General features: G+C 28.5%; 2 protein-coding genes and 2 long non-coding RNA genes across 8 annotated transcripts; all 4 read right to left on the bottom strand.

The window, feature by feature from the left end:
* Nucleotides 1–1,033: 1,033 nt before the first annotated feature.
* LOC131650564 (uncharacterized) lies at nucleotides 1,034–3,073 on the bottom strand. Its single transcript, XM_058920270.1, has 3 exons — nucleotides 3,067–3,073; nucleotides 1,526–2,546; nucleotides 1,034–1,367 (listed from the first exon to the last, which is right to left on the bottom strand). The coding sequence occupies exons 1-3, from the start codon at nucleotides 3,071–3,073 to the stop codon at nucleotides 1,034–1,036; spliced, it is 1,362 nt and encodes a 453-aa protein (XP_058776253.1).
* A 7,613-nt stretch (nucleotides 3,074–10,686) lies between these two features.
* Nucleotides 10,687–12,874, bottom strand: LOC131647330 (DNA-directed RNA polymerase 1, mitochondrial-like). Of its 5 annotated transcripts, none has more exons than XR_009297792.1 (7): nucleotides 12,832–12,874; nucleotides 12,595–12,723; nucleotides 12,106–12,452; nucleotides 11,975–12,029; nucleotides 11,285–11,402; nucleotides 11,128–11,192; nucleotides 10,687–11,026 (listed from the first exon to the last, which is right to left on the bottom strand). XR_009297792.1 is itself a non-coding variant. In XM_058917234.1 (7 exons), exons 4-7 carry the CDS (start codon nucleotides 11,652–11,654, stop codon nucleotides 10,984–10,986), a joined length of 333 nt encoding a protein of 110 aa, XP_058773217.1. In that variant the 5' UTR covers nucleotides 11,655–12,029; nucleotides 12,106–12,452; nucleotides 12,595–12,723; nucleotides 12,832–12,874; the 3' UTR covers nucleotides 10,687–10,983. The 5 variants fall into 5 exon arrangements, 4 of the variants coding, with proteins under 4 accessions (XP_058773217.1, XP_058773215.1, XP_058773216.1 ...); XM_058917234.1 differs by having other exon boundaries at nucleotides 11,548–12,029; XM_058917232.1 differs by having other exon boundaries at nucleotides 11,548–12,452.
* A 26-nt stretch (nucleotides 12,875–12,900) lies between these two features.
* LOC131647331 (uncharacterized) lies at nucleotides 12,901–14,282 on the bottom strand. Its single transcript, XR_009297793.1, has 3 exons — nucleotides 14,160–14,282; nucleotides 13,782–13,881; nucleotides 12,901–13,653 (listed from the first exon to the last, which is right to left on the bottom strand). It is a non-coding gene; the product is annotated as an uncharacterized LOC131647331 (long non-coding RNA).
* A 68-nt stretch (nucleotides 14,283–14,350) lies between these two features.
* LOC131647332 (uncharacterized) lies at nucleotides 14,351–15,983 on the bottom strand. Its single transcript, XR_009297794.1, has 3 exons — nucleotides 15,779–15,983; nucleotides 15,644–15,687; nucleotides 14,351–15,477 (listed from the first exon to the last, which is right to left on the bottom strand). It is a non-coding gene; the product is annotated as an uncharacterized LOC131647332 (long non-coding RNA).
* Between the last annotated feature and the right edge of the window lie 701 nt (nucleotides 15,984–16,684).

Raw genomic sequence — 16,684 nt, forward strand, 5'->3', positions numbered from 1 at the left:
AACTAAAAACCTTAATATATATGTTTGTTTTAATCTTTTGAGACAAATATCACTACTAAAAAACTATCATTTAACATTACTAAAAGGTCATAATGGAATGAGATTAAATATACATTTTAGCAACATGGTCACCTCTACTATGACACTATATTTTTTGTAATCAAGAATGAGTTCACCCTAAATATTAGTTTCTAAATCCCTACTTTCTCCTAGTGCATTGTATATGACTGTTACTACCAAAATTTATGAAACGACTAACTTCGTCTTGTTTCCTTTTTTATAAGCAAAGGAGACTTGGAATTAAAAACAAGCACAAGGGGTGCTCACCCTTTTAGAACGAGAAAACCAAAAGGAAAACAAAAAACACAACCACCCAAACAAAAACTAAATCCAACCAAGAAAATGGATGAGACCCACCACTTACTCCCAACAAGCCCTAGGATTAAAACATCAATCCAACCATAAAATATTCCTCTCTTTCCTGGAGAAAACGTTGAACCACTCCCAAGAAGTAAGTTTAATGGAACTCATAACATTCAAGTTTCTAAGGATACTTCCTTTAAAAAGGATGGCATTCCTACAAGACCAAATAGTCCAACAAAACACAAAACCAAAGAACCAAAAAGAAATATAAGAATTAAGACCTTGGAGTCTATCCAACAAGGAACCCGAAGGGGATAAATGTTCACCATCCTATTCCTCCATAAAATAAAGAGGACAAACCAAATTATGAGCACCTTCAATAATGCCATGTCTAGCCAACTCCGCCCTCATGGGCAACTTATTAAGAATTAAACGTCAACCAAAAATATGAATCTTACTAGGAACTTTGGATTTCCAAGGGCAAGATAAGACGTTTGTCTTTAATGTATCCAAAAAAGGCACTAAAACACTAGAATAAAGAATCCTCTTGTAAGCCACTTTAACTGAGAAGCCATTTTTATCCCTCCACCATACAAAGTAATCCTTACCAATAACATAAGGCTTCACATCATGCAAAATTTTCATTAAAGCCCCAAACTACGATGTTTCCTCAACATTCAAAATCACCCCCATTAAAACCAAGATCCCACTTCCAAATCTCATTAAACCAGCCTCCCACTTCAATAACTTTGATATAACCCAAGCCACTTTTCCGATAGAAATAGGGGAATAACACCTCGAAAGATGAGGATCCAAGCGAACAATGTCTCCAAAAGTCTAAAGACCTCTCGTCTCCAAGCTTACAAAAAATAGAGGAATAAAACCAATTAGAATGAGGGTCATTAATCAAGGGTTCCCCAATTAAGCACACATCCCTCCACCATAAAGATGCCTTCTTATTCCCACAAGAACCACTTAGAACCTCCCACTTTGCATTACCATACCTATAAGAAATAATATCGGCCCACAAATAAGAATCATCATTTAAAACCCTCCATTTCCACCTGCTTATCAAAGCAAGATTAAACAAACCATAATGTTTCCCCCCTAAACCTTCACCCTCATTGGACAAACAAATAGTGTCCCAACTAACCCAACTCACATTTTTAGAATCTTCACAACCACCCCAAGGGAAAGTTCTTTGGAGCTTGTAATCTCTTTAAGAACCACCTTAGGAGCCTTATAAAAAGAAAAGAAGCAAATGGGGATGTTGGATAAAACCGAATTCAATAGAAACATGCTACCATCAATAGACAAAAATTTGTTATGCCACACCACCAACTTTCTTCTGATTTTGGAAACAATAGGTGCCCAAGAATTTTGTCTCTGAGAATTAATAGCAATGGGTATGTCCAAAAAGACGAAAGGAATCGTACCAAAACTGCAAGACAGGAAAAAAGTTATTGCCTGCAAGAAATCAACATCAAGATTAATACCATAAAGTTTGCTTTTGGATAAATTCTCCCGGAGATCTGACACCAACTCAAAGCCCCTAAGCAAAGCCTTAATGGACCATAAGTTCTTCCAAAAGCCTTCTCCAATCAAAATAGTGTTATCAGCAAATTGTAACAAATCAACCTGAGTAGAATCATTGAATCGAAAAGGCTTAAACTCCCCTAAAGACACTGCCTGGTGCATTAAACCAGAGAAAACCTCAGCCACCAAGAGAAAAAGAAAGGGAGAAATAGGATCTCCTTGACATAAACCTCTAGCAACATTGAAATCTGTTGTAGGACTACCATTCACAAAAACAGACATGGAACTATTGAACCCCAACGTTTCCATCCACCCACACCACTGATCACCAAAATCCATCCTCTTTAACATACTCCTAAGGAAGTCCCAAGAGACACAATCATAAGCTTTTTCAAAGTCCACTTTCACTAACATGCACTTCCTTTTCACCCTTTTGGCAAAAACCACAACCTCATTCGAGACCAGAACACCATCCAGCAATTGCCTATTCGCAGCAAAAGCAGTTTGACACTTAGAAATAAGCTTGTGAAAGACTAATTTCAACCTACCCGCTAGAAGCTTAGCAAAAATCTTGTACACACTTCCCACTAAGAAAATAGGCCTAAACTCATCAAGAGCAATAGGATTGTTAACTTTAGGAATCAAAGCTATAAAAGATGCAGTAATCGCTTTAGGAACTCTAAAAGATCGATGGAACTAATCCATCGTTCTCACTAGATCAACCTTCACAATGTCCCAACAGGCTTTAAAAAAACTCAAGTTGAAACCATCCAGCCCAAGACTTTTATCCCCGCTCCCTCCCACACAACCCTTTTATTATCCTCCACAAGAATCGGCGCCTCAAACAAAACCCTATCCCCTCATCCAACATCTGAAAAGGAATGCTAGACAAAAAAAGCCTTCTAACCAAAGACTCCCAAAATCTCTCTTCAAAGTGCTTCTTGACCTCCCTTTTCACCTTCAACTCCTATTAATAATACAGGTAGTGGAGAGAGTGAATCTTTCTAACACGTGCTATACTTTCACCAACATTCAACAAAATATTAAGCAAAAAGCATAAATTTGACGAGATTTCAACATATAAAAAGTAACTTTTAGAACGTGTGTCCATTTCTTCTACACAATCTGTTAAAACTTGTTTCGTGATGAAACTTCCACAATCGTTACCTATCATTGAAGTTGCATTTATCTAATTTTCTTTCCGTGTAAGTAAGAGCTACCACAAAGAAAAAATAACTTGGATACTTATATTTTGAAATCTAATTCTAACCTTAAACAAATTTTTCTATAGCTTTAATAAATATACATTCTACAACATTTAAGTTCCATTAAATTTTAATTAATTTCTCTTTAGTGACAATGTCTTTTAAATTCATTTACTTTATATACACTTTACGTTTCACCACTTTTGATATTTAATTTTTTATTTAGATATAAAATTATTTTGTAGGCCATTCAGGTTATATTTGCAATTACATTATTAATTTTTTAATGCGAAATCTATAAATTAATTTTTTTTCTTTTTAGTTAATAATATGGAGATTAAATAACACATGTTTATATTATAACTACTTATGTAGTCAAAAATATGTAGACCTTTATTGGTAAGAAATCGTAAAATTTATCTTATAAATTTATAAGATAATAGTATGGATTTTGTGCCTTGGCAAGTTCAGAACCGATAGGTCAACTGTGTTAATAGCACTAATAGTATGGATTTTGTGGCTTCTCATATTTTAAGAGAAGAGAATAGTTGGTAAGGTATATTGGACAAATGGTATCAGAATACACTAACTATAATTGCATCCCTATTTTCTTGCAGGCAGATTTTGTAAAGAATAGGCTTGATCTTCCTTTTTTTTAGGTTCACTTCTTCTTGAGAAGATTTTGGTATAGTCCCCTGCTCTTTCTGTACCGTTTTCTTTGTTTTAATGATATCTTATTAAAAAAAATCATTTTATGTACAACATTTACCCAAATAAAGAATTGATGTTCTTTTTTATATGTTCTATATTCATTAAGAATAATAAAGAATTGATGTTCTTTTTTATATGTTCTATATTCATTAAGAATAATAAGATATAAAAAAAATTAGTTATAACTTACTCATTAAAAATAAGTTTGGTATTATTTTTAGAGACAATATAAATTTATTTTAAAAAATTAATTAAAAATTGATTTTATCGAGATTACAAAAACTTTATTAAGAAATAATTTTAATAATTATTATTATTCTAATTTAAATGGTTATCTAATTATTAATTGAAAACAAATATAAATTATAGAAACATCTAAATTATACTAACAAAAATCATATAAACTGACATGTTATTTTGATATAATAATTAAAAAATATACAAACTTAAGATAAAATTACCATCATCTAAATTTAGGTAATAAAAAATTAAATATTCAAATGACTTACATATTATTATAATATCATTAATAGTTTCAATCCTAACACAATCACGTGAAAGAACATCACACAAAGAAAACTTCAAAATTGAACCATTAAAAAACTAAATAACCAAATAGTTATTAGTTGTTAAGCCATATATGAAATTGAAACCAAATACAATAACCTACAAAAAAATATTTTTTGTAAGCTATAAATTCTAAATTAGAACACTCCAAAGACTTATTACAGGCTTATTAATTTCAAAATGTTATGTGTTTAACCCCAGTAAATCAGAATTCTTCAACCACATTTTTAGCACGTAAAGTTTCTCAATATTACCTTAAGGAACATATGCACGATCAACTCTTAGATAGAGATTAAAAGTATTATTAGTTTAATAATTTATACGATAAAGGTAAATGAAAGAACAAATGGAACAATAGTAACAAATAATTTACAATAAAATAGTAACAAATGAAACAATAGTAACAATAACAATATGGTGAATAAAGATATTAGGGACAAAGATATATCTATTTATTTGAAGAATTATTTAAAATTTACAACTAAAATAATAAAAATTACATCAATAAAAACATTCATAAGTGACCAATCTGCAGACTTTCCAAGCAGCAATGATCAAACACAAACTTATCATCTTCTCCTGATTCAAATAGAAAAAATAATATCAATAAAAAAGAGAAACACAAACTAAATGCAAGACATATATGTAATAGAATAACTCAGTCTCTATTATGCCACACAAACTAAATGCAAGACATATATGTAAAGGGAAACAAAAACTATTATATATAAAAAAAAAAAAAGATCACCTTCAAACATTTGTTTTGTAGAAAATGATAAGAAACCATTATCACATATTTATATACACAATGATTTTGGATATGGATAGAACAATAACAAATAATAAAAATAATAACGTATTAATTAAATTTAACATAATAAATAAATGAGTGAATGATATTAATTAAACAATAGGAGTTACAGAATTGAGTTGAAAAAAAAAACGTTTAAATAGTTATGAAATATTTATTAAAACAAATTGTTATTTTTTTATGTTAAAATATATTGCAAACAAATGTCTTAATATATGATATGATAAATTTGAGTTAAATAAATATATTATTTGAATAGAAACATGTAACTATTTTATTATATTTATAAAAATATCAATTTCATATAATATAATAAATGAGTGAATGATCCTAATTAAACAATAGCAATTACAAAATTGAATTGAAAAAAAAACGTTCAAATAGTTATGAAATATTTATTAAAACAAATTGTTATTTTTTTATATTAAAATATATTGCAAACTAATGTCTTAATATATGATATGATAAATTTGAGTTAAATAAATATATTATTTGAATAGAAACATGTAACTATTTTATTATATTTATAAAAATGTCAAATTTATATAATATAATAAATGGGTGAATGATTCTAATTAAACAATAGCAGTTACAGAATTGAATTGAAAAAAAAAGGTTTAAAAAAAATAATCAAATATTTATGTGATATATTTCTATATTTATTCAATTAAATTAATATTTTATCTACTTGAGTATTTTAGTTTCCACTATCCTTACTATTTATTATCTATATTTTCTATTGATTTCAATTTAAATTAATTTTGGGCATCACTATTTATTCATTATTATCAATATAAAAATATATTTATTAATTTAATCACAAAATAAATTCAATAAAACATATTACTTAAGTAATTTATTTATATAGTATATATGTCATTAATTGAGTAAACGTTTTTAAATAGTTGTCTAGATTATTATACAAAACTATTAAGATACAATAATTTTGAAAATAATTATTTTATATTATAGTTATTATAAATATTAGTGGAAAAATACTTGATTATATTATTTTAATTATAATTACTATATTTATTATTATTATTATTATTATTATTATTATTATTATTATATTATTTATTCGTAAGGTAGTGTCAATAAGCGTTACTTTTTAATCAATTATATATATATATATATATATATATATATATATATATATATATATATATATATATATATATATATATATATATATAATTAATAATAATTTAAATATTTTTTAAATATATTTTGAATCCAACAATTTATATGAAAATATTATTTATGTAAATTTAGTTTTACTCTATTTTAAATTATTATTTATTTGTATTATTATTATTAAAATATTTATTATTTTTATTTTACTCTATTTTAAGTTATTATTTATTTGTATTATTTATTACTATGGCTCAATATTATTATAAAAATATTTATTTTTTTATTATTATTTTAATTATTAATATTGCATCAATTATTAAATAATATTTTTATTATTACTATTATTTTATTTTTTAATATTGTGTCAATTATTAAATAATATTAATTGTTACTTATTATTTATATTATTAAGGTTGTTATTATTATTATTATTATTACATTTTTAATTATTATTTATTCTATTATTATTATAATTATTATTTATTTTAATATTGAGTTTGTATAATTAGAGTTTGTATTTAGAATTATTTTTAAATAACATGTGGCAATAATTATTATCAAGATGACATGTGGTTAGAGTTACCATCACTTCTTTACATTTGTATTAAGTAGATAGTAGAATAGATGTGTCATTTTATTGCATTCATTTATCTTTCTTATAAATAAACCTTCCAACCCTTTTTTAACCGATTTCAACGTTCAATTATAAATCTATTTTGAAGATATTTTTAAAGCCGCCATCAAACATATAGATACCGATAAAACACCAGTGAGAACTTCAGATTCGTACTATTTAAATATTCATTTGTATTTCATATTTGATTGTTCATTCTTTAAACAAAAAATCATCGCAAACAATTGTAAATCCATATATGTCTCTTGGAATCGGTTATGAAAACATGTTTTTACAAATTAGTATTGCATACTCTTATCATTTAACTAAATGCCGATTAATTAAAGTTTACTTATTGTCAAAATTCTATGTAATCTTGTAGTCTGTGTTATTTTATTATTCAATTAAGATTAGACGGTTCAAATTGTAATTTTGTATCCTTAAATCTTTTTATAAAGAATGAAATTTGCTAAAAATACATATCTCATTTTAAATAGTTTTAAAGCATAATTTTATCATGTTAATTATATTTAATTTCTCTTGTAATCATATAATTAATAGCTTAAAACTAACTTTCCTAATAGATTAGCTATAGGACCTGTTTAGACATCATTTTCATCTTAATTCCCTAACATGACACCCCACAAACAAATCATAAACATTCAATCACCTAATCCTTTAATCAATGAAAATTAAGTACATGTAAACTAAGTACTAGCAAGATGCTTTAGAAAAAAAGACCAAGTAAGATGCTTTATTAATGTTAATAGCAACACATTTTGGTCCCAACTCAAAGAAATGGGAATTGGTCGGTAGTTCTTCCACAGTCGATTGTACTTCAATGTGTTATTGGGGACCTCTTTACCTCAAAAGTTTAGCCCTAGTTTATTGTCACAAGTGCAATGAAACAAAGCCCAATATATAGTTTTAAATTTTTTTAAAAAAATATAGAGTAATAAGAAAGTTGATGAACTAACTTTGGTTGTTTTGTAGCTCCTTTTGGGAACATGGGATGTATTTTTGCAAGCTAATTTAGTCTTTTGTGGATATATATATTAATACTCCATAAATAATGCACCATGCATATGTGATATGTTTTTCTTAACTATAATTATTTTACAAGCAAATATTCATTCAATTTATAAATTAATAAAGAGATCACTAATATTTGGCCGCAAAATAAGTCTGATTTGTCAAAAATGTCTGTTTTATTAACAATTTTTAAAAATGGATCAAGATTTTAAACACATATCTTTAATATGTTTGTTCTGTTTTTTTAGAGTTTTTGTGAACGCGGAGATTATCAAAAATTTATATAACTTTTAATCTTTATGGATACAACAATCACATACTCGTCTTGTCTCCTAAAAAGCCAAAACTTTAGTCCTACTTTCTTAACTATATCTATATGTCTTTTATTTTACTGATTTTTACTAGCAATCATAAATTGGAGTCCTAAATAAAATATAGTTTGTGGATAATAAGTATTTATGTTCATATTTTTTTAGCTTTAAATATATATATTTTTAAATTGATTGAGAAGTCTGATGTTAAAATTTCATTATTTAAAATTGAATAAATAAAATGTGGCATATTCAAATTTAGTCTTAATATCAAATGTGTTGTATATTTTGATAGGTTTTAATTATCTAATTCACCTAATTTATTTTATAAAAAAAGTCCCACTATTCACTTATTTCCATATGCTATTCATTACTTTGTGGAATAAACTTCTATTTAATTTGTCAATTGAAGGCTCAAAATGTAAGGTCCAATACCACACACATTTTTAAGTTTGGGGGTTTTATATATTTTCTAATGGCCAGAAGCAACCATATTAAGAAATTTAAAATTAATATAAAATAAATATTAAATTGGTAGCTGTAAACTTCTCTTTCCAATCTTACACTTCATAAAAAAATTATAAAAAAACCTTTGATATCATGATCTTTGAATTCAAATTGGTTCAATCATATAAGCAGCTAAGAGGGTCTAATATCCCCCATACTACAAATTATTCAAACTCTTCAATTATTAACCCACTACAACAAATTAAATTAATGATTATTTTCTTTCCCTTTGCCTTTTGAAAACACCATGAAAATTGTACAATCCCTATGTCCCATATGATCTAATTTTGCTTTATTTACATCATATATTTTGCCACTCTACAAATATCATTTAGGAAAAAAATAGTTGTCTTCTACTTTAATTTGGTACCCCACAATTGTATAAAAGTGTTACTTCCATAATCTTCTAACTTCTTCCATAAGTTTATAGTCCTAAATTATAATGTTAAAATGCTATAAATTTATAAATAAAAATATAAAATTATATTTTTAATCCATTAGCGACATAGAATAATCTTGTAGATTCGACGATATATTTTTAATAAAATAAATAAATTTTAGTTAAAATTTAAACTCAAACTATTCAAAGAATTTATTCTTAATTAAAATTTACCAACCATATTTTTATAAAAATATTAGTCATTTAAACTTATAAAAAAAGTATTCTTTTTTACTTATAAAACTATATAGAATGAATTTGAGAATACAAGAAAATGGCAATGGTCTTTGAAACACAGGTCATTCTATTCTTTTTTTGGAAGGTGTGGGGCTCTATTCATCATTTTATTAATTATTTGACCAAACTTATCTTATTGTTGTCACACTTTATAAGCTTTTATTTTGTTATGAAAAAAGAAACACTATTTTATAGCATGATGTAGCTTTTGGCATGTGGACTCATATTTGCAACTTTCATGAGTAGTCATGAATTTAATAAGTTAAATCATGTCTGGCAATTTACAAGAAACTTGAAACATAAAGTTTTGTGGATTTATATCAAGAAACTTCGGCTCTTTTTTTCTGAGTCAATTATAATGATTGGATAAGAATATTTACATAAATAGTGGGAAAAAATTGAGCTAAAAACATAGAATACTAATGTGAGATAAAAATTATCTTGAATAAATTTTATAATATTGGTTAAGTATGCTTCATATACGCCTGCGGTATATAGTTGGCACTAGTACAAAAATGTTAATTTACACCCGTTTTTTATTAAATTTACACCCATTATTTTTAATAAAAATCGGGTGTATATCCACAGGGTGAGAAATGTCTAAAGAATTTACATCCGTTATTTTTAACAAAAATCGGGTGTAATTGGGCGTAATTACGTTTTTAATTACACCCTGTTTTAATAAAAATCGGGTGTAATTGGGCGTAATTACGTTTTTAATTACACCCTGTTTTAATAAAAATCGGGTGTAATTACGTTTTAATTACACCCTGTTTTAATAATAATCGGGTGTAATTGGGCGTAATTACGTTTTAATTACACCCTGTTTTAATAAAAATCGGGTGTAATTGGGCGTATATACGTTTTAATTACACCCTATTTTAATAAAAATCGGGTGTAATTGGGCATAATTATGTTTTAATTACACCCTATTTTAATAAAAATCGGGTGTAAATATGTTCTTAATTACCCCCTATTTTAGTAAAAATCGGGTGTAAATACGCCATTTATGAATGAACAATTATATCTATTTACACCCTATTTCATACACACCATTTAGTTATATTTCATTTTCTGTCATAATATTGCAAATACTATAAAATCATACACATAAAAATCATATTTTAACTAAGTCAAAATATTTTTAATATTAATCAAAAACTATACAAAATCATGTGCAGTCATAATATTTCAAGTACTATAAAATCGTACACATAAAAATTATATTTTAACTAAGTCATAACACTTTCTTCATATATAAGTTTTCTTCTTCTTCTTTGGCTTTTGTTTTGGCAACATTTCTATCTCTTTATCCTCTTCAACCATTTGCATTTGATCTGATAGATTTTGCTCCTCAACCTTTTGATTTTCAACCATTTGCAAAAATACTTGAGACCAAAGTTGCCGAATATGGTCGATTGTCTCTTTTTCATAGGGTGACGTGTCTGCAAATTATACTACCTCATCGAATCTTTCAACAATGGAAGTATCAACAATATCAAACATGTTCTTCATTACATAATATCCACACGCCTATCCATTGTTTTGCTCATGTTTCTACATATAAGATACAAAGCATATTAGTACTGAAATATAATTATAATGAAGCATATCATTACGAATTCATTCTCATAATATCAACAATATCAAGCAATTACCTTGATAATCTTCCAATTAGGCTTTTGTTTACCCTCCATTTGGTATCACCAAGAGTGTTAAGTGCCTAAGTATAAAAAGTCCAGCATTAATTTCAAGAAGTATTAACTTGGGACTTTGAACTGGGATACTAATGTACAAACATTAAAAAAATTCAACCTCAAAAATAGGGTCAAGTTGATTCTTGGGATCCCTCTTTACAGCTTCACGTTGCTGTTTTGCTCCATGTATTCTCATTACGTATGATGGCAAAAACAAGTATGCTCCTTTGTCATACCTGCAATAATATTGCAATATTTATGATTCAAAGATTGCTATCAAACTTTCAAGCATTATACAAGTCAACAGAACTTAGCTAACATAGAGAAAATTCAAATTTAAAAAATAAATTGAATAGGAAAATATTTGAATATGTGCCATACCCTGTCCAGTGATTCGGTGGAACCAACATTAGCATGTAGGGGATAACCATGTGCCTCGCCAGTTTAAAGAAAACGCATTTTGATGTTAACATCAGTCTTGTTAACATAGGAATAAGAAAGGAAAGGTTTTGCTTGAACTTATGGAGATGTTGTTAGACAGCGTCTATCGCTATTGTTCAGCAATAAGATATTTAATATAAATATCATCAAATAACTGCTATAGTACCGCTGTAGCAATCTTGTGTAATTGAATTTGAACAAACCGCTATTTTCTGTAATCTACAATTAATAACACTCTAGAGAACAACTATAACAACCAAACCTAGAAGAATAAAGCCGTAAATCTCGTCTAATAACATATTAAAAGAAATGTGAACATGAATTTAAGTACAAACAATTCTTGGAGGATAATAGGTAGGTCACTTACAGTCTTTTCAATGCCCTCCTGTATCATAGTGTCGCATTCAATAATGCCATATCTCCTACTTCCATTTCAATGAAGGAAAAGTTAAATTATGTTTACAGATAATTATTGTGAAAGTGTATTATCAATCTCACCCTGAATCACTAGAAATTGTTTTGAGGGTGTGCTTAAATGCAGGGTAAATATCTGGAGAACCCCCATCTCCGAATTGATTGGCAGGTATTTGTAAGTAGGTTGTCCCCCAAGGTTTTGCTTGATCTCTTCCCCGAACTATCCCCATTGCTTGTTGCTTCTTCTGCTATTAGTGAACTGTCCATCTTCTAGGTGAATGAAATGAATGAAGAGGTAGAAAGATACTGTTCAATTAGTGATTCATTAAAAGTAGAACTCGAAGCTTTTAAAGAGAGATTAGTGAATCTATTTTCTTTCTTCACTTTGTAGTTTGTGCTGCACTGACTGAACAACCTCACAGAGAAAAAAACTGCACGTGTGAAACTAATTGTTAGATGATGTTAAAACTAAAAAGAAAAAACAACAGATTTTAACTCTTGAAAAAATGTCATGACATCAGATATCTAATAAAAAACTGTAAATAAGATAGAACAGTTCATGTATCAACGAACTTTCTACAAGGAGTTCTGATGTGTTTGAAATAATAGTCTATGTGTACCAAACCCCAAAAAAATATGAAGTTCCTTTTCCACCAGTGGCACTTGGAGAATTGTATAACTTGAGAACCATCTTTCTGTAATCTGTTCAACACATTCCAAAAAACCATCATAGCTATTTCAGATTCACAAATTATATTCATCACAAGACTCATAATGATTGTAAGACTATATATCAAATATGTTTATTACCTTCTTGATTGCTCCATAGCTGGGCTGCTTGTGGATGTAGAGGTTTATTTTCAAAACTACCGTCCAAAAAAAAGTGAGTGCACTATTGAAAACATTCCCTTTTAAATAAACCATAGCATTCTAAGCTATCTCACCAAGAGTGAGTGCACATAAACAGTAGAAGAATAAGTCATGTTTATTATTCTCGAAAAGACTAAATACACAAGTACTAGATTCCTTTTCATAATGGAAACATATTCCAATCTCAATTCAATAGCAGGGTATGATCATTAGTTAACAGAGGAGAGTAATTATTACCACATATTACAGCATTAGTGAAAAGCCTTTTTTGGAAGCTAATTCTAAATATATGATTTTAAATCCTTTTTTTTAGATAGTATCTACCAAACTTCTTAAAAAGGCATATCATAAACTGTGGCTCAAGTAAAGTGACCACAAGACGTAGAGTCAGATAATTTTAACAGAACTTACTAGGATTAAGAAACAGTGAGGTAGGTTGGACTACATTCGGATACTCTGCAGCACTTTCTATAACACAAATCAAACAAGCTGAGATATATTGGATAAAGATATAATAAACAACTTTTCTCCAAAATTATCACGCGCACATAACCTGCAACTTTTCATGACGAAAACATTGTAAAATGTGTTAAAGAGAGGTGGGGTGTTCAGCCGCCGCGACCACCCATGGAAACAGACTGGAGATACGTTTTTCAAATTACAGTTCTTTGTTTACTTCACAATAACAGTAGGTTGGAGTTTGAAGACTATATATAAAATATGTTTATTTTCCAATGCCAGTTTGTGTAGATATCTTGTTGCCTGCAGATGTTAACATAAAGTTTGAATATTTTCGTATAAACTATAAACTGTTTTCATATTTTCGTATAAACTATAAACCGTTTTCATAAGCTCAAAATAAACTCAAATAAGTCAATTAATTTAATTACCAAACACCACTATTGAAAATCCAATGACGAAAACTCTCTTTAACATATTTCCAACTGCATGTGTCAGTGGCGCAACACGTTCCAAAGTATTAGTAGCAAGCTGCAACCATAACATCAAAAAAAAATCTGAAAATTTCATTACATGCACATCAATTTAAGTGTGCAAAGAAGAAAAGTACTGAACATAGAAATAACCTCTTAACTAAAACACAAGCATACCTGATTATGTTATACTCTTCCGATCTTAATAAACATTAATTAGTTATATTGATAACCACAAAAATGTACTCTTATTCAGTTAGAGAAATGTAATTGAGTACTCAAAATTGGTGTGAAATCACTAATCAGGCATTTAATGATAAGATGCATTTTACCAACCCATTTAATGCATCACTGGAAGAATCATTCACAATTCTTCCCCTTCTTGATTCACCATAAGTCTTCTAACCACTTTTTCAATCTCGTCTCTTTTCATCACATTACACCATTCCAAACCCACCTTCCAAACAATAACAAAATTAGAGGGTTGAGATTTTTACTTATATTTCTTAGTAAGAAATCCATGATTGTTAGATTGAGTTAGTACCTAAACACTCAAGCAAGATACATATTAAAATCTTAAAATGATCATTCTCATGTTGCTAGATAACTTAAGGATTTAATGTTAAAATTGTACGGAGTTATGCACCCACAAGCATGCCAAAATCAAACTTAATACCTAAAAATTCAAAACTACTGGACCAACTCCTTTTAAAATATCTAAACCATTCACCTTGTCAGTTTAAACTAATATTGACCTCATAAATTTAACTTAGCCTTTAGCTTGATGCAGATGCTTCCACAAATTGAAATTATAGAAAAAGACAAGCCGAAAAAAGTCACATTGAATACAATAAAGATATTTATGATCAAGCTAAGCAACATAAGAAAATATGACAGCTACCATGCCCACAAAATTTCTATACTTAGCTGGGGATGTCTTGCATCTTCAATAAAATGAACAACAATAGCACACTTCTTTGTCATATTAACCAAGTCACAATTACTAAGAAAATCAACTATATTGCAATAGATGAAAAATAAATAGCCAAAGAGCTTTTATCTCAAACTGTGCTTTGTTCTATCTTAAGAATTGCAACAACAATGTAAACAATCCAAACAAGTTTGTCTTCAATCATTAACCTTTGTTGCTGCTGATGCTGAAAGAACTAATAGTGAGTCGACTAACTCGACGCAGCTTGTTGAGCAAGGGGAAGAGGAATTTTCCCATTAGAGCTGAATTCCAACAAAGTGTTCAGGTTTCGCACGGTCAATGCAAGTTCCTAACCCGAATTCTCAGGATAAGTAGTTTGACTAAAGTGAACCTTCTTGGTGTGATGGTTGTTCAATTTCTTGCAAACCGGATTGTCCAAGAAGGCATTTTGAGGAAAAGGAACTTGTTTCTGATTCCTAAACTTCCTAAATCTTGCATGACCCATACCATCTTGAAGCAAAGACACAACTTTCTTGAACCTATTCACAGCTTCACCAGTTTCCACCATTAAATTCTTATGATGAACTTATCTCTTGGTTGAGATAACATACTCAGAACTCTATGACAGCTTACAACAGTTGTTCTACTAGCTTGTTCAACTTCCTCCATTATGAGGATCATGAGGGAACTCATTGACGACAGAGATCGTCTCATACGAAATCACTTGTTGAAACGCACGCCAAGTGTTCGACGAAGCGAACAAAGAAAAATACACACATTAGATCAAAAAACATCACATATTTGTTCCTATATCAATTTATTGCACATAAAAAAAAAAGGAAAAAACAAAGCACAATATGAATTTGAGGAATCGATAGGAATCACTCACTTTCATCTGTTTTTCTTTTCCAGAAGCTTCTTATCTTTCTTCTCCTAAACAAAATTGTTACAACTAAGAAATCAGAACATGGAAAATTGAAGAGTAAGTTTGAAAATTTGGGGGAAAATCGAAAGTGAAAAGTACTTCGGAGTTCGAATTCACAATGCGATGAGAGAAGAGTTTCGGTGAAATGAGCGAATGAGCTGTGCAAATAGAATTCGAAGCTGTGCGAATGAATTTCAGAGTTGTGCGATGAGAGAAGGGTTTCGGTGAAATGAGTTTCAGAGAGTTTCGATGAATCTGGGAATTTGGGTTTCGATGATAAGAATGTTGTGTTGTTTCAGTTTCAATGCTATGAATTTGAGTTATAAAATAAAATAATTTTTTTAGTCTATATAAATTTACACCCGTTTTTTTAGTTTAACGGGAGTAATAGAGATTTGATTATAATAACATTTTCAATTTAAACCTGTTTTTTTAGAATAGGGTGTTTATTATCACCTAATAATATTTAAAATGATAATTTATTTACAAAATTGCCACACATTTCTTATTTACACCTTTTTTCTAATATATTGGGTGTAAATTTTAAAATTATATTATTCTTTTTTCACTAGTGTGGGTAAGCTAGTTTGTAATTAAGTCTATTAGTAGTTTAAACTAACTAACAAGTGGTTAGTTAATTAGATTGGTTGTTAAACCCACAAGCTATATAAATATTTTAAAAAATTGTTTTGAGTATGAATAAACTATCATTTGTTATATTTTTAATTAATTATTTTGTTGCACAAGAAATCGCTAACAATTGGCATCGGGAGTTTGATTTTCTTCAAATGAAGAAATGAGAGAATTGTCAGGGGATCACTGAATTGAGAAACACTTGGTGAGGTGGATGAATTTTTAAGGGTTCTTGTAGCAAGATTGAATACTAATGATAGATTTTCTTCAAACATCTTTAATCTAGAAGTAATTGGGAAAGATTAATTACATAAATGAAGTTATTGTTTGGAGCTCAATATGTACTTAAATGGTGCAAATTGATTGTAAAAG

This window comes from Vicia villosa, linkage group LG2, assembly GCF_029867415.1.
Source record: "Vicia villosa cultivar HV-30 ecotype Madison, WI linkage group LG2, Vvil1.0, whole genome shotgun sequence".
Classification (NCBI taxonomy): domain Eukaryota; kingdom Viridiplantae; phylum Streptophyta; class Magnoliopsida; order Fabales; family Fabaceae; genus Vicia; species Vicia villosa.